This window comes from Mesoplodon bidens, assembly GCF_964165515.1.
Source record: "Mesoplodon bidens genome assembly, chromosome: 1".
Classification (NCBI taxonomy): domain Eukaryota; kingdom Metazoa; phylum Chordata; class Mammalia; order Artiodactyla; family Ziphiidae; genus Mesoplodon; species Mesoplodon bidens.
The window spans coordinates 29,852,067-29,876,731 of NC_138176.1; the positions used below are offsets into that span (position 1 = coordinate 29,852,067).

General features: G+C 38.3%; 1 protein-coding gene across 2 annotated transcripts; it reads right to left on the bottom strand.

The window, feature by feature from the left end:
• Positions 1-352: 352 nt before the first annotated feature.
• CUTC (cutC copper transporter) lies at positions 353-24,576 on the bottom strand. 2 transcript variants are annotated; one of them, XM_081245749.1, is made up of 9 exons: positions 24,405-24,576; positions 20,430-20,501; positions 17,216-17,275; positions 13,561-13,770; positions 12,860-12,895; positions 10,300-10,433; positions 5,339-5,366; positions 2,057-2,162; positions 353-890 (listed from the first exon to the last, which is right to left on the bottom strand). In XM_081245749.1, exons 1-9 carry the CDS (start codon positions 24,463-24,465, stop codon positions 776-778), a joined length of 822 nt encoding a protein of 273 aa, XP_081101875.1. In that variant the 5' UTR covers positions 24,466-24,576; the 3' UTR covers positions 353-775. The 2 variants fall into 2 exon arrangements, with proteins under 2 accessions (XP_081101875.1, XP_081101876.1); XM_081245750.1 differs by lacking the exon at positions 24,405-24,576 and adding an exon at positions 24,120-24,377.
• Between the last annotated feature and the right edge of the window lie 89 nt (positions 24,577-24,665).

Consider the following 24,665-nt stretch of genomic DNA (forward strand, 5'->3'; position numbering starts at 1 on the left):
ATATCTGTGGCCTCAGCGGAAAGAAACAGCTATTCTGATAACCTTCCTAACCTCTCCCAATTCTCTATAGATCTTTGTATATTGTCAGATGAACCTCATAGTTAAGCCATTTCTCTATCTGGGAGCAGAGGTAGAAGTAACCTGATGAACAACAGAGATCACTTCTGCCTTTCTAAGTCTGGGAACTTTTATATCCTACTTCCCAAGTCTAGGAATTTTTATGCTATACCATTTACTCTATATCCTTAGCATCCTGCCCAGGATCCAAAAAAGTGCATAATAAAAAGAGAAAATAAAATTTAAAAAAAATCCTCCCTTTAATACTTGGCTACAGATGAGTAAGAGACTCTACCATAATAGAATGGCAATTTTTATTTTACAAATGAAAAGGCAAAATACTGCTACTGAGTTGACCATGAAGTCACATCTGAGTTGAATTTTCATACTTTGCAGTTGAATTTTCCCACCTTGCAGTTGAATTTTCCCAGCTCATCAGTTAATTCCACTGAAAACAGACTAAGCCTCCACTTGTGGAAGAAGCCTAGGCCAGATTTAACCATGATGATGGAGATGGTCGACAAGATTAAGCAAAGGAAATGACTGCATTCTGTTTCAAGTTCTTTTTCTTCTTGGAAACATTCTCCATGGTAATGTAAGACTTAAAACAAAGACTGTGACTGTCCTGGCCAGAGAAGGTTAAAGCTGTGTCATAGAGAACTGTAGACTATTCTTCTACCTTTGTCCAGTGATATCCATCTCTCTCAGAGAGGTGTGGCTAAACCAGAATATTCTTTGCAATAGCATTCAAAGTCCTTACTTGGGTCACATCTGTTACCTTTAGAGAATATTCTGATCTAGAAAGAGAGGCTCCCATAGCAACAGAGGAATTTCTGCAATAGAAGTAATAAAGGAACAGATAATTACATAAGTTGTTAAATGAGCTCTCCTACTGGCACTTCATTTTATAGGCAATTTCATGGCTCAAGAACACAGTTAGGTCAAGGACCTTGAACTACTATATTTCATAATTTTTATTAATTACTTGAAACATTTAGTATCTAAATCTATCAGATAGTACACTTGATTTTATATCTGGAGTTGTAAATTCTAAGGCTCTTGCTTCTTTTACATTTCATTTTTTCCAACTTAGAAATAATCAACAATTAACTATTAAATATAGGAGTCTCTCAAGTATAATAAAAAAAACATAATAGTTTAAATTCCTTAATAGTGATATAATTTCCAAATAACTGAAAATAGGGAATTCCCTGGCAGTCCAGTGGTTAGGACTCCATACTTTCACTGCAAAGGGTGCAGGTTCAATCCCTGGTTGGGGGAACTAAGACCCCACAAGCTGTGTGGTGTGGCCAAAAACAATAAAATTTTAAGAAATTAAAAAATAAAAATAAAATAACTGAAAATAGCAAAGGTGAGGAAAGACTTAAGTATTAACAGTAGGAAAGATAAAAATGACTACGGCTCTTCCATCCTTATATGATAGTTATTAACTTTGCTAAAGGAAATCACAGGTGAATGGCCACACATACATATCTGATTCATTTGAAGTTTAGCTGCTGAATTAGAATTTATTATTAACTGGTCTAAGTTCAGCAATGCCTTAAGGCTTTTTTTTTTTTTTTGCATTACGCGGGCCTCTCACTGTTGCGGCCTCTCCCGTTGCAGAGCACAGGCTCCGGACGCGCAGGCTCAGTGGCCGTGGCTCACGGGCCCAGCCGCTCCGCGGCATGTGGGATCTTCCTAGACCGGGGCACGAACCCGTGTCCCCTGCATCGGCAGGCGGACTCTCAACCACTGCGCCACTAGGGAAGCCCGTGCCTTAAGGCTTTGAAGGTTAGCCTGTGTTCAGAAGAGCCTGCTTATTTAAGGCAGAAAAAGAACCACTCTGCAGTTAAAAAACTTCAAAAATGACTGTAATACTTACATACTAATCACAACATTCCATTCATTAATCATGCCATCAACTAAGGTTTTCCTGTTTGGGGAAGTAAAGACTAACTGCATTCATTTTTGCAGGAGTCAAAGAATATATTTTTACCGAAACTTCATTCCTGAATCTCTAGCCAACCGAGCGGAACAGTGGAATTCTGTAGCACCTGAACCCTCAAGGATCCTTTGTAGATTTCTGTCTGTTATGCCACCCCCTGTTGGAAAGAATAAGTAATATATTAAATAGAATATATTTTCATATAAGATTTAATGAATAATATGACTGCCAACTCTACCTGGAACCTCCATACTGAAATTTCTCATTGATTTGAGAATTATTCTCTCTTTACTCAGCTAGAATGAATTTAGAAAAAAAATGATGAAAAGGCAAGACTACAGACTCTGAAGAACAAAAGATAAGGTCAAAGAACCTTTATGACAGAATTTGACATGCCCACTGGTTTATATAACAGTGCTGTACGTTACTGATTTTAAATCTATAAAGATTACTCTAGGGAAAGGAAAATCACTGAGTGCTCTAACCCTGCTTCCCCTCAATTAAAGCAAAATCAAATTGAAGTGAAAGGTAAGATAGACTTGAGGAAGAAGTCACAAAAGCAAAGCCTCAGAAATGTATCTCAAAGAGAAAACCTCCAAGGTTCTTTCTCTGGCCCAGCATTTGATAAACACATAGATCTCACTGGAAATGGGAATAATGCAAGGTGTTATACAGCTTATTTATTATAATATCAACTTTTTGTTTCATTTTACAGAAGAATTTGATTCTACTTTATTAAAACTGCACAATCAAGTATTTTATGACTCATTTGTTTTAATGAACAATCTCTTAAATGTCTGTATATAAAGAATAATATTCTGAACTGATACCAGATTATAAATATAAAATCAGCTTATTCATCTTTGTATCATTCTCTCCTAATATATAGGACGTATTCAATACATATTTTTAAATGACTGTTAAAATATGTACTTTTTATCTCAAGCTATTCAAGCTACTAAAATAACTTGACTTACACACTCTTTCAGACTCATTAACTTTTTCTTGGTGGTACAGTAATATCACTGAGCCCTAAGAAGCAGAAAGAACAGACTGAGAAGTCAGATTTAGATTGGAATCCTGGCTTTACCACTGTGGCCCTTCACAGCTATGTGATCTTAGATAAATTACTTAAATCCACTGAGCCTCAATTTTTTTCACCAAAGAGGGATAGTATTGCCTACTTCACAAACCTGTAAGGATTAAAAGACAAGTACATTATTTCCTTCTAATAAATAACAAAATATCTGGCCACTGAAACACATGTTGCTCAGTTATCAGAACATAAGTAATACATTTTCCAAACACAGACTAACAGGTGGGACTTGAAAGAACAGCTAGCTCAATATCCTCTCTTTATAAAGATAAGGAAACTGGAGCCTAAACTATATTGTAAACTTCATTATGAAAGTCCCTAGAGGGGAGTTACTAAGTTCTAGTTATCTTTATATTTCCCAATGATGGACACTCATTAGGCATTCAGGTTAACTTACCCAGGAATTTTTACTTGCTGGTAATTACTTACATGAAATTGTTATAATTTGTTTATAGATCTATTTGGTGAGCTCCTCAAGTAGAAGGATTACTTCATATACATTTCTGTGTTTTTACACCTACCACAGAACCTGTCATATAATTAGCATTTTCTTGGTAAGGTTTGTTAAATAATCACAAATATTTTTGGATATAACATCTTCTTACCTAAGACTGTAAGCCTCTTGAGGAAGTAGTTTCTTGTGTAACTCTGTATCCCAAGTAGTGCCTTGCACATAGCACATAACTTAATAATTACAAATAAAGCAAAGGCAATCTTACGTTAACAACTGTCTGTAAGTCTGAGTATTAGTTGTCAAGTATAAATATATTTAGTCTTAAATGGAAATGCATCAGACTCAATTAAGTTTCTTTAACATTCCCTGATTAATCTACTAAGGGTCTCAACTTAACAAATAATATATGCTTTCTGTTTGCTCATGTTTCAGGAACTTGCTACAAGTCAAAGCTTTCCTAAATTTCTGACACTATCCATCTGTTTGGCTTCTTTTTAAAAGTTGGGCTATATCTCACTATCACCATTTTGACCTCTGGTCAGTCTTGGCATCATTGGTATTAAGACAACCAGACATTGTATGCCTTCTGATGTGATGAAATATGAAGTATTCAGAATTATCCATGAAGTATTCCTACCAAAAATTTTTAACCAGAATCTAAACAAGCAGTTTATAGGAAAATACAGAGGCTAGTCTAGGAAATCCATGCTAAACAATATCAAAAGGAAACAATCTGATAAATCCAGAAATTAGGACATTTTACGGGGTAAGTAGTTCAAACTTTTTAAATGTCATTTTTTTTAAAGCAGAAGAAGAAAAGGAAAACTTCTATATTAAAAGATATTAAGAAAGATAAAAACCAAGTACAATACTTGTTCCTTGATTGGATCCTGGTTTGAACATATCAGCTATAAAAAACATTCTGCGTATAATAAGAGAAAGGAGAGCATTGGCTGAGTATTAAATGGTATTAGGGATTTAGTGTTTATTTTGATAGATGTGATAATGGTATTGCGGTTAGAGTAAAATACCCTTATTTTTTTAGAGACGTATTAAGAGAAAATGTCATAATGCCTTTAATTTAATTTTAAAATACCTCAGGATAAAAAAAAGATGAAACAAATGCGACAAAATGTTAAATCTAGAAATTGAGTACATGAGTATTCATAATGCTGTTTTCTTTTTTATACTTTTGAGAAATTTAATAAGAAAAAATTAAGATTGTCTTTATATTCATCTCATTCTGGATCTAGGTCATCTTATCTAATTCTTTAAAAACTGTTGACTTCTAATGAGCCATTATGTACTTCATTGATCTTAGAGTTATCATTAGGAGTATGTGATCCAACTGTTCTGACTACAAGGAAGAATTTCGTAATCAAAGATTTTCAGAAACTGAGTATTACATTATCCAGGGATATTACCTATGTTTGCTTATACCTTGTCAACAACTAGGACATCTGGCCCTAATGCAGCGTAGCAGCATCAAACTTGGTGTGCCTCACCAGAAATGAACATCTACATTCACAAAATTGTATACTATGGGAAAGCAAACATGGAGAGACCCCAATCCTTATTTGCTCTTCTCTGAGCGAAACCCTACTAGAGTGTTCCTCATATAAAGTTTTAAATTGCAGCACAGATCCCCCAATCTTAAACATTTTAATCAAATTATATATTCTTTCCCAACACCATGGACTAATACTACCCCCCATACTGTCCTGCCTCTTTTGCTCTTCCTCACTATAGTGTTACACTAGTAAACAGATAGATAAATAAATACCTGGCATTACCACAATCCTGCCTTTTGCCTGAAAAAAGAAAAAAATAAACAATTTTAATATCCTTCTCTTACATGGGATAATAAGGCAGCAAAACAGAAACATAACTATATTAAATTTATTAAGTTACTACTAGTATCTAATTTTCAATAGACCTTTCTCTTTCTTTGGGATCTTGGGTAAGTAAAATGTTCAGGGTAGTAACTCCTTCTACCCAGAAAGGTTATTTTATTGTATTGCTTTAAAGACTTGTACTGTTACAAACACAAAGAATAGGAGAATAAAATATAAAAACTAAATAATCACACCACCTTAAGAAAACCCATTACTAGAGGCTTCCCTGGTGGCACAGTGGTTAAGAATCCACCAGCCAATGCAGGGGACACGGGTTTGAGCCCTGGTCTGGGAGGATCCCACATGCTGCGGAGCAACTAAGGCCATGCACCCCAACTACTGAGCCTGTGCTCTAGAGCCCACGAGCCACAACTACCGAGCCCATGTGCCACAACTACTGAAGCCTGCATGCCTAGAGCCCATGCTCTGCAACAAGAGAAGCCACCGCAATGAGAAGCCTCCCCACCACAACGAAGAGTAGCTCCCGCTCACCGCAGCTAGAGAAAGCGTGCGCGCAGCAACGAAAACCCAACAGAGCCAAAAATAATAAATAAAATAAATGTTTTAAAAAAGAAACAAAGAGGGCTTCCCTGGTGGCGCAGTGGTTGAGAGTCTTCCTGCCGATGCAGGGGACGCGGGTTCGTGCCCCGGTCCGGGAAGATCCCACATGCCGCGGAGCGGCTGGACCCGTGAGCCATGGCCGTTGAGCCTGCGCATCCGGAGCCTGTGCTCCGCAATGGGAGAGGCCACAACAGTGAGAGGCCCACATACCGCAAAAAAAAAAAAAAAAGAAAAGAAAAGCCACTACTGAAAAATAACACTAATTCTGAGTTCTTGGCATGCGATGGAATGGAAGTAGTTGAATTTAAGTAAGATTTCAGCAGAAAAGAAAGAGGATAGCATAATCGTAAATTACTAGAAAAAATATCTGTTCAAATCATGTGTCCTCAACTAAATTCCCTAGCTTATTATACCAATTAAACAAAACCATAGGTCCATTTTATTGAATATTAAGTAATAAAACTGAACTATATGAATTGATTTAATTTCTGATAATAGGTGTTGAAATTTCCTTACTTTTATTCTAATTTTCATCCCATTTCCTAAATAAATTTCGGGGATACACCCAGTATCACTGAAAGTCAAAAGGAAATCACCTTTTTACAAATGCATACTCCGTGGAAACTCTAGTGGCAGGTAGGTAATAATGACAGAATAAAAATAACATATAATGTTATAACAAGCTCACTAACTTGCAGAATAATACCCTGATCAAATTGCTCTATCCTGAAAGTGTTTATCAAATGTCACTTTACTCACTCCTCCATCCATCCAACAAATATTTATTAAGTGCCTACCGTATACCAGACACTGTTGTAGGTATGGAGAATACTGTGACTGAAGGGGTCCAAAATATGCCACTGTGGCATAAAAATTATTTTGAGCTAAAGGCTGAAATTCCTTATCTGCCTAAAAGCAGAGCCTCCCAGAAGAACTGAAAAAGAACTCAACTGTCATAAATCCCCTCACTGGAAGCAGCTCATCAGCACCACACCCAGACAGACAATATCATAAAACTATCCTATCTCCCATCTATTCTTCTAAGGATACAATAATCTTTCCAAGAAGTCATTTGTTTTCCCATAAGGGCCCTTTCTCCTTCCACTTCTAAGTCCCTAAGTGCTCTCTTCCCCCTCCTTCAACTCTTAGAAGATGGTATATAAGCCCCCAATTCTAAGCACCTCTTTGAGTCACATTTCTTTGTGAACTCCCATACATACATACACACGTGATTACAATCTTGTTTTCTTGCAAATCTATCTTTTGTCAGTTTAATTTGCAGGATCTCTAATACTGAACCTAGGAGGGTTCACTTTTTTTTTTTTTTAAAGAGGGTAAAGAAAAAGTTTTTCCTCCTTGACATCATGAGCAAGAGAAAGTTCCTATTCTCATGGGGCTTTCATGTTCAACGAAAACAGACAACAGATAGGTATATTTATAAAATATAAATATTTAAACATACAATGAAAAAAAAATAAAGCAAGGAAATGAAATAGAGAGTAAAAGGGAGAGGGGGCTATTTCATAAAATTTAATAATTGTCAGAGAAATAAGTGAAACAAGGCTGTTTAGTATCCTCAAACAGACTACAGCAAAATACCCACAAAACTAAATATTTACTATCTAGAACGCTGAAATGAGTTTAGGAGCAAAAAAGTCATATTTACTGTAACTGTTTCTTCCAACTGAAAGCTTTCTAAAACATGGACAAATGTTTAACGGGATGAATTCTATCACTTTTTTTTTTTTTGGCCTTCCATAAAAGATTATTTAGAAGTATATGCTTACCTGAGGCTATCAAAGTGATTTACCAATACAGAGTAGTTGCTAAGTGTCAGACCTTGTGCTGAAGTAATCCACAACTATTCTAGGAGGTAGGCACTATTATTATGCTAACTTTGTAGGTAAGGAAACTGAAGTTTAGGATGGTTAGGTAAACTGCCCAAGGTCACTGTTAGTAAGTGGCAAAACCAGGATTTAAACATAGACCTTTCTAATCCCAAATCCTATGCTTTAACCAGTATATTGTACTACTAAGTAACTGCTTCAAGAAGTAAAGTTAGCATGATCTCACTTCTATGTGGGATCTAAAAAAGTAAAATACACAGAAGCAGAGAATAGAATGGTGGTTACCAGGGATGAGGAGGTGAAGGAAATGGGTAATGTTGGTAAAATGTTGGTAAAAGGATACAAAGTTGCTATGTAGGATGAGTACATCTATAGATCAAATGTATAGCATGATGACTATAGTCAATAAAACTGTACTGAATACTAAAAATTTGCTAAGAGAGTAGATTTCAGGTACTTTCACCACACACACACACACACACCACACAAGTTAACTATATGAACAGATGAATATGATCTTGACTGTAACCATTTCATTCTGTATATGTACATCAAAACATCATGTTGTACACCTGTTATATATACATATAATTTTTACTTAAAAAAAGTAAAGTTAGTGTATAAGCATATTTAACCCAGCTCTTCCTGCCAACCAGTGATTAAACTACAAATATCTCTCTCTCTCTCTCTCTCACACACACACACACATACACACACACACAAATATTTTGAAATGCAATATATGACTACAACAGTTATTCTCTACTCCATACTGAGTAGCCATTTTAAAATGGAAACCTGACTCATCAATCCTTCTATTTTAAAATCCTTTGCGCTTCCCCAGTGCACCAAGGATAAAATACACAAACTCTTAAATAGTTTTCAAGGCTCTGGACAGTATTCTTCTCTTCACATTGAACATTATAGTCATTCTTCAATATCTTAATAAATTTTCACTTTTGTTTCTAGGCCTTTGCATATACTGTTTTGTCTACATGGAGCATCCCCCCGCACCCCACTCTCCCTCTCCCTATTCCCTTTTACATTGATGGCTCCTAATCATCCTTCAAATGAGTAAGACATTGCAGTGTGGATTTCTTTTCTTCTGGGAAGCTAACTACTGTTAATCCCAGTCCCTCAAATCTCGGGTTAATTCCTCTCCAATGTGCTCCCACAGCACTCTTTTTTTATATAGTACTCTATTAAAAGTGCCTGTTGTGCACTAGTTTGTAAGGGCAGTGACTACACACACACACATGCGTGCGAGCGCAGGCACCCCTTGGTCACCACCATAGTGCAAATGCCCTGCACCTTAATATATACTTAATAAATATTTATAAAACCAGTAAGTTCCAGTCTAGAAAAATTTATCTGATCCTGAGGTGAAATTTCTGAAAATTATTTTCATGGTTACAGAAAAGTAAACATAAGCAGATGTCTACACAAAAACACTAAATAATATTATTAATAATAGCAGTAATAATAATTACAGACACTAACATGTATTAAAATCTAATACATATCAAGCACTCTGCTAAGGCTCTTACCAAGAGCCTTTCTTATTTCTTATACTATCTCTTATCTCTACCAATCCTACCTGATCTCTACCAATCCTCAGAGCAACCCTATATAGGAGATATTAAACTTACCTCAATTTCACACAAGGAAACAGAGGCTTAAACACTAGTCATCTACTCAACATTATACAGCAACTGTGAAAACTGTCTCAAATCCAGAACATTCTCATCTCAAAGTCCACACTCACTAACTTAGAATGCCTCTGGACCGGTGTCAGAAAAACACAGACATACCACAATTACAAAGCCATCTTCTGACTGTTCTACAAATGATGCGAACTCACAAGAGGAAATCATATAAGAGAAAAACGTATTTCCTTCCTATCTTGGTAGTTGGGGAGAAATGAGAGAAGGATACAGTTTTAGTTTTTTTTTTTTGGCCGTGCCATCTGGCATGCAGGATCTTAGTTCCCCCACCAGGGATCAAACCTGTGCCCCCTGCAGTGGAAGCGTGGAGTCTTGTTAATCACTGGACCACAAGGGAAGTCCCAGTTTTAGTTTTAGAATTCACCTCGAAATGATAATTTTCTCAAATTTTATGTGGGAACCCCTGAGTATACATAGGTTGACAGTAAGAAGATAGGGCTTAGACTATGCAACGCTGATGGCAGAAGAAAGGTAAAATTTGCTGTGGTTATCCAAATTAGATCAGTTATTTAGGCATTGTCTATAATTTGATCTTAAGAGCCTTGGCTACTAAAAATGCTCATGTGAAAGAAATAAAAATTATAGAATATGTTATTTCCTGCTTGCTATGGAGTAACCACAGTCAGTAATACGTAGTTTCACAACCTCGTTGAACAGCAGAATATCAGAAGTAACCACAACAGAGTCTCAGGAAGAAAGGAAGGAAACTGTGTGTACCTGATCTATGAGTCGCTTTATTAGCGGTAGTCCTTCTAGTGCGGAACTGTCGCATCCACTGGTTAATACCCTTTCAAATCCCAAAGTTAAGAGGGTCTCTAGAGCTGCCATTGGATCATGAACCATGTCAAAGGCTGAAATAAATAAAACTGACATGAATTTTGAACAGATATCTCTAATACAGTGCTTTCCAAAATGTAGTATACACACAGTGGTATGCTGGACCTAGCTTGTCCTGGCTTGCAACAGTCAGTTGTTAAATATTCAGGAATTTTGCAAGCATGATTGTCAATCCATTGGCAGCTGAAATTAGTCAAGGTGAAAGTACAAAACCACAGAAATCAACAAATGCTACAAATCAGGGCTCTTTTTCCCTGAGAACCAGTTTACCAGCATACCACAGTCAGCATGCCACCAATGGTAGGCGGGATCATTTTAGATGGTACGCATTTGAACAGATGCATTTACTTAAAGGCAGATTAGAAGTGAAAAGTTTCCAATTTTCATTAGTTGTAAAGCTTCTCTTTAAAATAAATTTACTTAAGATTTTAAGAAAATTATTAAATAAATTTGCACAGGCAGCCCTTGGATATGGTAAAATTGTAAACGTAACAGGCAAGTGACTCAAATTTGGGAGTCTGCTCTAAGGGTTCAAACAAACAGAATGAAAACATTACACTCACCAGTTCTAGAAAAAGCCTTGGTTCACATTCTCATTATTGACTAATATTTTATTCTAATCCATTTATCCCATGTACTCAAGACTCCTAGTATAAGGATAGTTGTTTACAACAGACTATATGAAGTTTCAGTTCCATCCTACTTTCTAAGAGACTTCTCTCCTCCTCACTGAGGAAACTGGCACTAGGAACCCCAAAGAAAACTACTTCTGCTTTGGTTCTCAGCACTGCTACATGGTACGCAAGTGCTAATCTATGGTGGATTAGGTGGTAGACCCCTTCCTTTCACCCTTTAGTGTATGTAGGCAGCTAAATGTAACACAGAGGATTTTCCTTTTTTGGTGGCATTAACTTCTCAGTGATTACACTGTCATAATATTAAATACATGAGTGAAAAAAATGTGGAATACAGGACAATATAACAAGAAAAAAACATGGAAATATTTTTGCTAAATTTATTGAAGGAAAAGACAAAAACTTTGAAATGATTTTCTTAGTTTAAGAACAGAAAAATATATTCTATATGGTGGGTTTATTTTTATTTATTTATTTATTTATTTTTTTTATTAGTTTCTGCTTTATAACAAAGTGAATCAGTCATACATATACATCTGTTCCCACATCCCTTCCCTCATGCATCTCCCTCCCTCCCACCCTCCCCATCCCACCCCTCCAGGCGGTCACAAAGCACCGAGCTGATCTCCCTGTGCTCTGCGGCTGCTTCGGTGGGTTTATTTTGAATTATTTAGCATATCAAATTTTAAACTATATATTTTTCAGATAAATGTTTACTAATTTAAATTACCTCATATTTTAAAACTTCTCTTTTTTTTTGGCTAGCTTCAAAGTTCTGACTTTTAAGTGATCTAACATCTTTTAGTTATTGCTAGTTTATGAGAAGCATTGCTAAACAGCAAGTCAAGAAAGTTTTCTGGTGTTACTCATTTCATAAAGAAACAAGGATTACAAATGCTATATACCTAATTTCTATAAATGGATGCAAATCCTAGTGTCCACTCTCATCCTGATCTCTGGATGCTTACTCAAAAGGACAAAAAAAATTCAATAATTTCTCATGCATATCATCAAATAAAAAAAAAACTGAAGACTTCTTTCTTTTCATGTGCAATGGCAGTGCCTCTGAAGGCAAAATTCACACTTGTTCCTCCATTTTACCAATGCTAGGCAAAAATGTATGGAAATTGTTAACTGCCTGATTTAGAGATAAGAAGTATTTTCATATAAAATTACCAGATACTTTTTAGAAATCATTCTGATGCAGACAAGCTATCAATAATGTACAATAATTTTGTGCACTATAGTGAACATTTGTTCATTGATTATCCAGCACCTATTTCTTTCCTCTTCCTAATAGTACCCAATTCTTCATCAGATACCCACCCCCTCTCTGCCCATGAATCTTATATTCATCTGGGAAAGCTGACCTCACTCCTAGCTCCAGAATGATCTTATCTGGCTTAAGCCAAGTAGCACATTTCCTTTCATTGGCCACAGTGATTTATCCTTTTTGAGACTGCACATGACCTGAGGCAAACTAATAAAAATGAATCTCAGGATTCTTGCTTGGAAAGCTGTGACAAGCACATGCACTTGTAGGCGATGCTTACTCTCTCCCTCTATTATATGCCACCACCACCACCTTCTGCTTTTAACAACTTCTCATAACTAAGGCTTCATATTTTCTAGAAATTGTGCATCTCTAAATTTACAACTGTTAGTCCCATGACCAGTATAAAAAAACCAATTGGTAACACTGTAATGACACTATACAACTGTGTTCCAGAAAAAAGGTTGTGGCATTTGGTGAAATGAGAAAACTGACACCGTTCAACAGAACTTCTAAAATGGAAATGACTCACCTCGGTGGAAAGTGACTGGCAGAGGACGACAAATAGCTATATAAAGAAAATCACATGACAACATGAATGAAAAGATCATCACTGATCACTATTTACAGAATTCTCCATGTTAGAATGAACTTTTTAATACTTTCTTCTCTTAAGTGAAGACACTGGACTAAAATAATAAAAAAATGGCAACCTTCCAAATCCAAAAGTCCTGTTTCCATTAATCTCTGATTTTCATTTAAAAAAAAAAATAGTCATCCACTTCTTAAGAGGCACCAAATAAAAACTATATGATTTGGCAACTATAAGGGTAGCATTACATCTATTACTTACCCTTCTGAAAATCTTCAAGAAATACTCTGGCCTAGTAATATAAGTAGTTTGCTTCTGTCCTCTCTACATCTCCCCATCCTCACCAACTGTAATAGCTTTTCAACTTTTTGGTGCTGTGATTAAAGGAATCAAGGTAAATTTCCCTTAAACCCTAAAGGAACAGTAGCAGAACCCAATTGATAGTAACTGAGAGAGTCAGGAGGGCTATGTCACACATAGTCTCTACCCAAAACACCTAAATAGCTAGTGTTTAAAATAGGTTAGTATAAGTGTCTGCAGGTGTGAATGAAAAGTCAGTTTTGTGATTGCGTTTTTCTATATTGCGAGTATTCAATGCAATCATCATTAGAGGCTTTTTGGTCTCAGATACAAATTCTTACCCACAAGGGACATGCACAGTTCTTTGTCAATGTGTCCATCTTCAGTCAGTGCCCCAAATACCAAACCATCAGCACCATAAAGCTTGGCAAGACGAATGTCAGCCTTCATCACCTCAACTTCACGGTCTGAATATAAAAAATCACCTCCACGTGGCCGAATCATCACAAAAACTGGTATCTGGACATACTGCTTCACTACTTGAAGGACACCTATAAGAATAAAGCAGACTAATTAAAATTCAAATGTGAGCTAAAAGCTCAAGGAAGTCAATAAAATATTACTGTACTGGTCTTTTACATTTGCTCTGGTGTATCACTTCTACAAGAAATGGAAGAGTTGATGGAATAAACCATAGAAAGATGGATCTAAAGGAAAAAGGAGACACTGAGTAGAAAAACGTACATATAGTAGAAGTTACGTAATAAGAAAATCAAGGGTAAATAAAAAAGCAATTTAGAAAATAGAAGGAAGTTACTACATTTTAAAAGCACTTGTCAGTTGACTCAACTAAATTCTTTTACTGGAATGTGACACTTGAAAGTGTAATAACTACCAGGCTCTATGTTCTGCCAGTGTATTCCCTAAGATCCAGTTTCTCCTTCATAATGATTACAGCTCTATTTAAAACCTACTATAGAGGTGGTTACATAGTTCTAAAGTTTATGATTCCTTAATGGAAAACGGTATTTAGCAAAGCCTTTTTTTTTCTTTTTGCAGTACATGGGCCTCTCACTGTTGTGGCCTCTCCCGTTGCGGAGCACAGGCTCCAGACGCACAGGCTCAGCGGCCATGGCTCACGGGCCAGCTGCTCTGCGGCATGTGGGATCTTCCCGGACTGGGGCACGAACCTGTCCTCTGCATCGGCAGGCGGACTCTCAACCACTGCACCACCAGGGAAGCCCCAAAGCCTTTTTTTTTAATAAGAGATATGCAAAAGGGAGCGAAGTTGTACTTATTTGTGATTTTATGAGGAGATCTATGAATAAAAGTACCCAAATCTGACACAATTCGTGGCTAGTTCAGAAACACTCAATGGTATAAGATCTGTGGCAAGCACCATTAGTGTTTACCCAATGTGAATTTACGTCTTTTTCCTTGCTACAAGAACCCCAATTCTGCATGGGATAGCAATATGCCCATCACCAAGTAATGAATCATACATGACTGCTGTTGCAAAAAACAGACTGCACTCAAACAACAGGTATGTTCTAGGTATTTCACAGAGTGGCCAGGGAATGCCCTCCTTTATTTTAGAGAGAAGAGTCCAAAAGCCCATTGCATATATAAACCTTTTATACTAAATAACGCTATCATCCATCTCAGAGTAAAATATAGGAGTCAGAATTTCATATAGGGACTTGGGCTTCTGACCGAGACAGAGTAACAGGAACTGGATTTACCCTTCCCCCCATAAAACCAAAAAACAGACAAAACATACGAAACAATGGTTTGCAACAAAGGATAATGTTGCCTGAGAGATGGGAAACAAATGAGGTGAGCTCTCTGAATGACCCAGATTACTATCTTGAGAGTTTTCCAGGCCACAGCATAGGGAGGGGGAACCCAGGCGGAGGCCAGAGAATTCTCTGAGTTGAGGAGACAAAGCTGAGAGTCCAGGAAGACCAAGTGACTAGAGTTCACAGCAGAGAATAGCAGGGAGGAGAGAAAGAGAACCCTGGAGATCTGCACAGAACCACACCCCCCCTTCCCGCTAATATTCAGCTGAGTACCGATCGGCATATGCACGCAAGGAAACTACACAAAGCCAGAGAAAGACCCACTGAAAAGAATTAGAAGAAATAGTGCCTGTCATTCACACCAGGCCAGGAATAATGCCTGTTCCCACCAGCCACACAGGAAAATTTCAAGATTCATGGGGCACTGGGTAGAGTACACAGAAGGTCTTGCCTCAGTAGTGGGGAATAACACTATTCCAGACCCACTTAACAAATTTTAAAAACCCAATCCAAAATGAACAAACTGTTTCCAATACCTAACTGCTCAAGAATATTTATAGGAATACAAAAATATCCAGTACCCAGCAAAGTAAAATTCATAATGTCTTACATACAATGAAAAATTAACAGGTAGAAAAACAAGATACATCATTAGGTGAAAATCAATCAAACAAAACCAACCTAGAACTGACACAGATGTTAGAATTAGCAGCCAAGTCATTAAAATAGCTATTGTAACTTTATTCTATATGTTCAAAAAAGCTAAAAAGTGACATGAGAGATATAACAACAATCTCAAATATCTAGGGATGAAAACTACAGTGTGTGAGGTGAAAAATACACTAGGTGGGATTAACAGCAATTAGACATTGCAGAGAAAAGATCAGTAAACTTGAAAACAAAGGAATAGGATCTATAGAAAATGAAACAGAGAAAAAGGTTTTTTTTAAGAGTAGTTCATCAGTGAGCTGTGGAACAACTTTAAGCAGCCTTAAGTAAGTTAGTTGAAGTCTTTGAAGGAGGGAGTGGAGGACATTAAATGCTGAAAATTTTCCAAAGGTGATGAAAAGTATAAATGCACATGTCCAAGAAACATGAAAAAAACTACACTCAGGTATATCATAATCAAATTGTTCAAAACCAAGAATAAAGAACAAAATCTTAAAAATAACCAAGAGAGGGCTTCCCTGGTGGCACAGTGGTTGAGAGTCAGCCTGCCAATGCAGGGGACACAGGATTGTGCCCCGGTCCGGGAAGATCCCACATGCCACGGAGCGGCTGGATCCGTGAGCCATGGCCGCTGAGCCTGCGTGTCCGGAGCCTGCGCTCCGCGACGGGAGAGGCCACAACAGTGAGGGGCCTGCGTACCACAAAAAAAAAAAAAAAAAAAAAAAAAAACCAAGAGAAAGACAAATTACACAGAAAAGAACAAAGGTTTGGATGGCAGATTTCCTGTCAGAAACAATACAAGCAAGAAGACAGTGGAGAAGCATCTTTAAAGTCCTGGCAGAATAAAACTGTCAACCTAGAATTCTACACCCAGCAAAAATATCTTTCAAAAAATGGGGAAAGGTGTTTTCAGATATACAAAAGCTGAAAAAATAAATCACCAGCACATTGTACTACAAAAAATGTTAGAAGAATTACTTCAGGCAGAAGGAAAATGAAACCAGATGAAAATATAGATCTATACAAAGGAAGAGCATCAGAAATGGTTAATTACACATGGGTAAATATGATGTCTTCTTATTATTTCAGCCTCTTTAAAAGATAACTGGCTCTTTAAACAACAATAATAACAATGCAGTGTGGGGTTTTTAACATATGTAAAAGAAAAATGTATGACAACAGCACAAAGACTAAGAGGGGTGAAATGAAGACAAAAGTCAGTATACCAAGGATGCCAGAATGGAAAGATAAAAAAAACCACAGTCCTTGACATTACTGCAGAGCATATGAACCAATATTAACAGTAACTTAATCTCAACTTTATGATATATAAGGGAAAAAAACATCTATTTGATCACACCTGTGATAGACAAGTTTATTTGCAACCATAAACATTTCTAACTGATACAATATCCATGGCATAGTTAACATGTTAGTAACTTCAGTAAAAGATCCCAATGAAATAGATTATCAATTGTCTCCAGGCTCTATAAACTCCTATGAGAAAATCCGAAAAATGGACACTTACCCATGCTGGGTGTGGTTCCTCCTTCCACTAAGCCAGAACATAATTCAATGCGATCAGCACCTATAATAAGAAAAGCATTGCTAAGCATAATAATTTTTTTAATTAAAAAAATTAAGAAAAATTTTCAAAAGCATTGCTCAGAAGTTATTGTCCAAAATAAACTCTTATTAAACAGCAAACTTAACATTTTTTTCTAAATATAGAACAGAGTCTTAGAAACTGAGAGAAATAAAATTATAAAACTAGAGTAAAACTCTATTTTTAAACCCAACTATATTCTGCAACCCACATTGTTACTGACAAATTTAAGAGTTAATTCAAGTTAAGCTAGGTCTCTTAAAATTTTGTATTATAGGGTTGCTTCTCTATGTACAAGGAAGTGATTTAGAATAAAGAAGTTTCTGGATTGACCACAGTGGAACACTGACTCTTCATTGATTAAAAAAATAGCAACCTTGGGGGCTTCCCTGGTGGCGCAGTGGTAGAGAGTCCGCCTGCCAATGCAGGGGACATGGGTTCGTGCCCCGGTCCGGGAAGATCCCACATGCTGCAGAGCGGCTGGGCCCGTGAGCCATGGCTGCTGAGCCTGCGCCTCCGGAGCCTCTGCTCTGTAGCGGGAGAGGCCACAACAGTGACAGGCCCACGTACCGCAAAAAAAAAAAAAGCAATCTCGGGACTTCCCTTGTGGCGCAGTGGTTGGGAATCCTCCTGCCAGTGCAGGGGACACGGGTTTGAGCCCTGGTCCAGGAAGATCCCACATGCCATGGAGCAACTAAGCCTGTGCACCACAACTACTGAGCTTGTGCTCTAGAGCCCATGAGCCACAACTACCAAGCCCACGTGCCACAATACTGAAGCCCACATGCCTAGAGCCCGTGCTCTGCAACAAGAGAAGCCACCGCAATAAGAAGCCTGCACACCGCAACGAAGAGTAGCCCCTGCTCACTGCAACTAGGGAAAAGCCCGTGTGCAGCCATGAAGACCCAGTGCAGCCAAAAATAAATAAATAAATACATAAATTTAAAAAAATAAAATAAATAAAAATAAAAGATGAAAATCAGTTTCTTCAACAAACTATAAGGAAAGAAAAGAAAGAATTAAAGAAAGAAAAAAGGGAAACATAGACTGAAACAGACATATCAAAAAACTATGTTTGTATCTTGATTCAAAGAACTGTAAAACAAAACAAGACAAAACTGTGTGAGCCAACTGGGGAAAGCTGAAAACTAACTGGGTATTTTTGATGATATTAATATTAATATTAATAAATATTATTTTAAAAAGATGTTACTGATATTTGGGTTATTATTATTATTTTTAAAGGTTATTATTATTATTTTTTAAACCTTTTAGAGATACTGAAATATTTGCAGATGAAATGACATAATGTCTGGGATTTGCCTCAAAATAATTTGGGGATGGGAGAGGGAAGGTAGGAATATAGATCAGAGGTCAGCAAGTGATGGTCTGCAGGCCAAAGGCTCACAAGCTTCTTTTTGTTATGGCATTCAAGTTTAACATGTTTTTGTGTATTTTTAAAATTTTATTTATTTATGGTCATGTTGGGTCTTCTTTGCTGCACACGGGCTTTCTCTAATTGTGTCGAGCGGGGACTACACTTCATTGCAGTGCATGGGCTTCTCATTGTGGTGGTTTCTCTTTTTGTGGAGCATGGGCTCTAGGCACGTGGGCTTCAGTAGTTGTGGCATGTGGGCTCAGTAGTCACGGCTTGTGGGCTCTAGAGCACAGGCTCAGTAGTTGTGGCGCATGGGCTCAGTTGCTCGGTGGCATGTGGCATCTTCCTGGACCAGGGCTCGAACCCATGTCCCCTGCATTGGCAGGTGGATTCTTAACCACTGTGCCACCAGGGAAGTCCTGTTTTCGTGTATTTTTAAAAAACATACATTTCATACAACTGACCCATATCATACAATTCACCCTTTTACAGTGTATAATTCAATGGTTTTTAGTATGCTCACAGAATTTTGCAACCATTGTCACCAATTTTAGAACGTTTTCATCACCCCAAAAAGAAACCTCACACCCTTCAGCAGTCACTTTCCCTTCTCCCCATGCTCCTCAGTCCTCGGCAACCACCAATCTATTTTGTCTATAAAAAAATTGCCTATTCTGGATATTTCATATAAGTCGAATCATACAATATGTGGTATTTTTTGACTGCTTTCTTCCACTTAGAATAATATTTCAAGATTCATCTTTGTAGCTTGATCAGTACTTCATCATTTTTTTATTGCCAAACTGAGAATGGTTTTTACATTTTCAAAGGATTTTTTAAAAAAACAAAGAAGAATATATGACAGAGACCAAATGTGGCCAGCAAAGTCAGAAATATATTCTGTCTTGCTCTTAACAAAAAAGTTTGCTCACCCCCAATATAAATGAAAGATTGGCCATATACTGAAAATGATTAAAGCTGATGGGTACCTGGTGTTCATTATACTATTCTCTCTACTTTTGTATATGTTTGAAATTTTCTATATAAAGTTTAAAATTTTTTCTGATCCTGAAATGATGGGAATTCCTGTGCTTCCTGTTAAAGCAGGCTCAGGGTGCAAAAGAAACCATGAGGTAAAATATATCATGTTCAAAAAAAAAGGATTATGATAAAAGTCCTCACAATGAAAAAAGCATCAAATCTCTAAAATCAGTGGGCTGAAAAAAATTAAATCTTTGCTAAGTTCAATTTTTAAAAAGTTATTTAGGGCTTCTCTGGTGGTGCAGTGGTTAAAGATCTGCCTGCAAATGCAGGGGACACAGGTTAGATCCCTGGTCTGGGAAGATCCCACATACCATGGAGCAACTAAGCCCACGTGCCACAACTACTGAAGCCTGCCCACCTAGAGCCCGTGCTCCACAAGAGAAGCCACTGCAATGAGAAGCCCACGGACCACAACGAAGAGTAGCCCCTGCTCTCTGCAACTAGAGAAAGCCCGCATGCAGCAACGAAGACCCAACACAGCCAAAAAAAAAAAAAAAGTTGGTTAGTAAGCACTATTATAGACACCTGACTCAAAATGTAACCTACTAGGGAAGTAAGACTAGATGATCAGTAGGTTTTCTAGTTGGTTGGTTGTTTTCAAAAGGATTACTGGGATCCTTAGAGAACACAAAGGTTCCTGAGGTCATTTCACAGGATTCATTTTCAGACTTTTAAAAGGACTGACAATTGCCATGATTTTCTAATTTCTCTTACCTCCTCTTTCTGCATTTACAGCTGACTCCACTGAATCAACACACACCTCCATAAGAAACCCATTTGCTGCTCCTAAAATATACAGAGAACAATGAAATTTCATGATGATACTATCCATCCAGACCAAGTGACCACAAATATTTTACATTTTGCTGCCAAAATCCAAATGTCTAATAATAGGTAAGTATGTAAGTACACTAGGGCTCATGAATGCAATAAAATACCATATTAATTGTTAAATTGATGTCTCTGGACTGCAAAATAAAAACACAGACATATGTATAAGAAATATTGAGAAATGCCCATCGACAGACTAATGAATAAAGATGTGGTACATATATATAAGGGAATATTATTCAGCCATAAAAAGGAATGAAATTGGGTCATTTGTAGAGATGTGGATGGACCTAGAGACTGTCAAACAGAGTGAAGTAAGTCAGAAAAACAAATATCATATATTAATGCATATATGTGGAACCTAGAAAAATGGTACAGATGAACTGGTTTGCAAGGCAGAAATAGAGACACAGATGTAGAGAACAAACATATGGACACCAAGGGGGGAAGTGGCGGGGGTTGGGGTGGTGGTGGGATGAATTGGGAGATTCGGATTGACACGTATACACCAATATGTATAAAACATAACTAACGGGCTTCCCTGGTGGCGCAATGGTTGAGAGTCCGCCTGCTAATGCAGGGGACATGGGTTCGTGCCCCGGTCCAGGAAATTCCCGCATGCCGCAGAGCGGCTGGGCCCGGGAGCCATGGCCACTGAGCCTGCGCGTCCGGAGCCTGTGCTCCGCAACGGGAGAGGTCACAACAGTGAGAGGTCTGCGTACCACCCCAAAAAAAAACACATAACTAATAAAAACCTGCTGTATAAAAAAAATTAATTAAATTAAAAAAAAGAAATTATACTGAGAAAAATATACACTGAATGCCAAGTTAATCTTCCTAAAACACAGACCTCATCATCACATTCCAGGTCAAGATTCTTTCGATGCTTCTCAACACCTGCAGAATATGTTTAAACTTCTTCATAAGGTATGTATGTTTAAGAGCAGGAATGGATCTCAAATCCTGACCAGACAACTGACTTGTGTGATTCTAGACAAATACTTAGCCTAAGTTTTCTATAAAACAGAATAGGTTTTAGTACCTACCTCAGAGTAGTGAGGATAAAATGAGATAATTCATTTAAAGTGTATAGTACCCACTAAGTATACAAAAAGCACTAGTTGTCATTCATTAACTATACATTATTTCCTCTGTATGCCTCGAGTTCCCCCTGATCCCCATCCTTGCTCTTGGTTATGCCATCTCCTCAATCCACAGTGCTTCCAGCTCTATCTTTGAATGCTAAAATCTTCCAAGGTTCATGTCAAATCACATTTCCATGATATTTCCTCTCCCAAAGTAGGAAATTGTATCTCCCTGTTTTGAACTCATATAACTCTTCATAAACTATATGTTCCTCTTTAAAACACTAACTCTATCTCTTTAATACATTATTTTCTCATATTATTATTTATGTAGATAGGTGTCTGATCACTCTTACTTAACCTAAACTTCCTAAGTAAAGTCTTTATGTCAGAAATCTTTATTATTACCCACAGTAAGAACATTGTCTACCACAGTACACAATAGACACACGAAGATTTACTAAAGGCTGAATATTTATAAATTCATAAAAATTCATGTATTTACACTAAAGAGTGTGATAAAACAGAGTTTTGAATTTTTTCTATAAGCACATACTGTTTTAAAAAATTAAAACTACTGAATGCATATTTAATAATGCCTAAAAGAATGTTCACCACCTACTGATAATTGTTAGTACTAGGTGGTGAGATTTAAAATTACTTTTACTTTCTTCTTTTTACCTTTCTATATTGTTTGATTTTTTTCTACCCGATGTTGCTTTTATAGTTTTTTAAAAATCAATTTTCAATTTGAAAACCAAAAATCTGTCGTCCACCAACATCAAACTGTAACTGCCTCATTTATTTAAGAGAAGACTATCAGAAAGAGCTAAGTGACACTCTGTGCTCTTAACCAACAGCACTGCATTAATTCCATGGGTTTCCTGATAGCCACCCACACCAGCTGTCAGATCAATCTAACTGAACAGTGCTGCAGAGGTACCATTTGCCTCACACAAGAAAACACCTTGGTGGGAATTCCCTGGCGGTCCAGTGGTTAGGACTCCGCGTTTTCACTGCCAGGGCCCGGGTTCACTACCTGGTAGGGGAACTAAGATCCCGAAATCTTGTGGCTCAATCTTGGCCAGGAGAGGGTGGGGACGCACACTTACAGAACAAACTTACCAGGGGAGAAGGATGGTGGGGAGGGACAGACTGGAAGTTTGGGATTGACATGTACACACTGCCATGTTTAAAATAGATAACCAGGGCTTCCCCGGTGGCGCAGTGGTTGAGAGTCTGACTGCCAATGCCGGGGACACGGGTTCGTGCCCCGGACCGGGAAGATCCCACATGCCGTGGAGCGGCTGGGCCCATGAGCCATGGCCGCTGAGCCTGCACGTCCGGAGCCTGTGCTCCGCAATGGGAGAGGCCACAACAGTGAGAGGCCCGCGTACCGCAAAAAATAAAAAATAATAAATAAATAGATAGATAGATAACCAACAGGACCTACTGTAGTGCACAGGGAACTCTGCTCAATACTCTGCAATAACATAAATGGGAAAGAATTTGAAAAAGGATACAGGAAAATGTATAGCTGAATCACCTTGCTGTACACCTGAAACTAACACAACATTGTTAATCTACTCTACTCCAATATAAAATAAAAATTTAAAAAAAGAGTAAGGCAATTGTCCTAAAAAAGGAAGTTACTTGTAGGGATCAAAGAAGCGGACATTTGTTTGGAGCAGCAGTTCTCAAAGTGGGGTAGTCCAGTTAACTCTGGACTAGGGCACTCTAACACACTTTCAGAGTCCGTACAGTGAAAATTATGTTCATAGTAATACTGAGACTTTGCCTTTTTCACTCTCATTCTCTCACAAGCGGAGTGAAGTCTTGGGGAGGCTACTTGACCTGTCAGATTGAATGCAGAAGCAGGTATGAGAATTCCATTTAGCCGGATGTTAAAGAGATCTGCAAAAATACAAAACATTGGCACTATTCTCACTATTTTTTGTTTGCTCAGGAAAATGGTGATTTTTTTTCATAAAAAATGTTGTGTTAACATGTAATGGGTTTGTGTTTTTTCTAGTTAATAAATATTTTTTTAATTCCTGTTTTAATTTCTAACGTGGACAATATCGATAGATTTAACCTATATAAATAAAAGGTCTTTGAGGGTCTGAATAATTTTAAGAGGGCCAAGGGGTCTTGAGATTAAAAAGTTTGAGAACTGCTAGTTTGGAGAAACCAAGAGTTTACGGAGGACGGATGTGCCAAATTCCCTAACACCCGCTATGCCAGCGCACCCTGGCCCGTTAGAAAGAACTCCGGGCTTGGGGCAGTTAAGCTCTGCCACTTGGGAGGGGTGTGGCTTTAGGGGCAATCCTCGACCCCGCCGCAGAAGCTACAGGTTATTAAGCGGTCCCCACAGGTTTGGCACTGAGCTCCGCGCTCGACACTGAACCATCACAGCGGTGCCGTGAGGGGGTACTGGTATCCTCAGTGGAGAAGGGAAAAGCGAGGCGGAGAGAAGAAGTTAACCAACTTGAATACGGTCGCACGACGAGATGTGGTGGCGCCGGGATTCGAACCCACATATCTGGCTCCAGAGCCGGGCCACTCTCGCCACCAGCCCCCGGGTTTCCACACGTTTAAAGCCGGAATGACAGAATATACCGCACGGGGGCGGGGGGAGGGGGTTGCTGAGAGGAGCAGGAGCAAGTACTTCCAGGGATATCGCGATTAATCCCCTGGCCAGAACCACCGCCGGGCCCGGCCCTCACCCCGGAGCCAAGTTGGCCGACCGCCCCCTCCCCGCCCCCTTCCGCACCCGCCTTCCCGGACGGTATCCGCGCTCGCTTCCGCCCGGACGAGGCTCCCTGCCTCTTCATGCTCCACGCGTTCCTCCCACTTGCGTCTTCGGTTTCCACTCAAGAGTCCGGGTTCCAGCGCGCGCAAGCAGACAGGCGCGTCCTCACGGCTGCGCACACCCCAGCGCGTCCCCGATTTCCACGCCCCAGCAGCCCCCGCGAAAGCCCAGGAGCTAGCGCAGGCGCAGTCACTGCTCGCCCCGGCCTTCTGAAAAGGAGGG

Excerpts from the sequence above, each read along its gene's own strand:
- CUTC (XM_081245749.1), bottom strand. The coding sequence starts at position 24,465 with ATGAAGAGGCAGGGAGCCTCGTCCGGGCGGAAGCGAGCGCGGATACCG. Across the intron at positions 17,276-20,429 it reads TGTAAATGCAGAAAGAGGAG|GTGCTGATCGCATTGAATTA; the intron begins GTAAGAGAAATT and ends TTCTTATTATAG. Across the intron at positions 5,367-10,299 it reads TAAAGCGACTCATAGATCAG|GCAAAAGGCAGGATTGTGGT; the intron begins GTACACACAGTT and ends TTCTTTTTTCAG.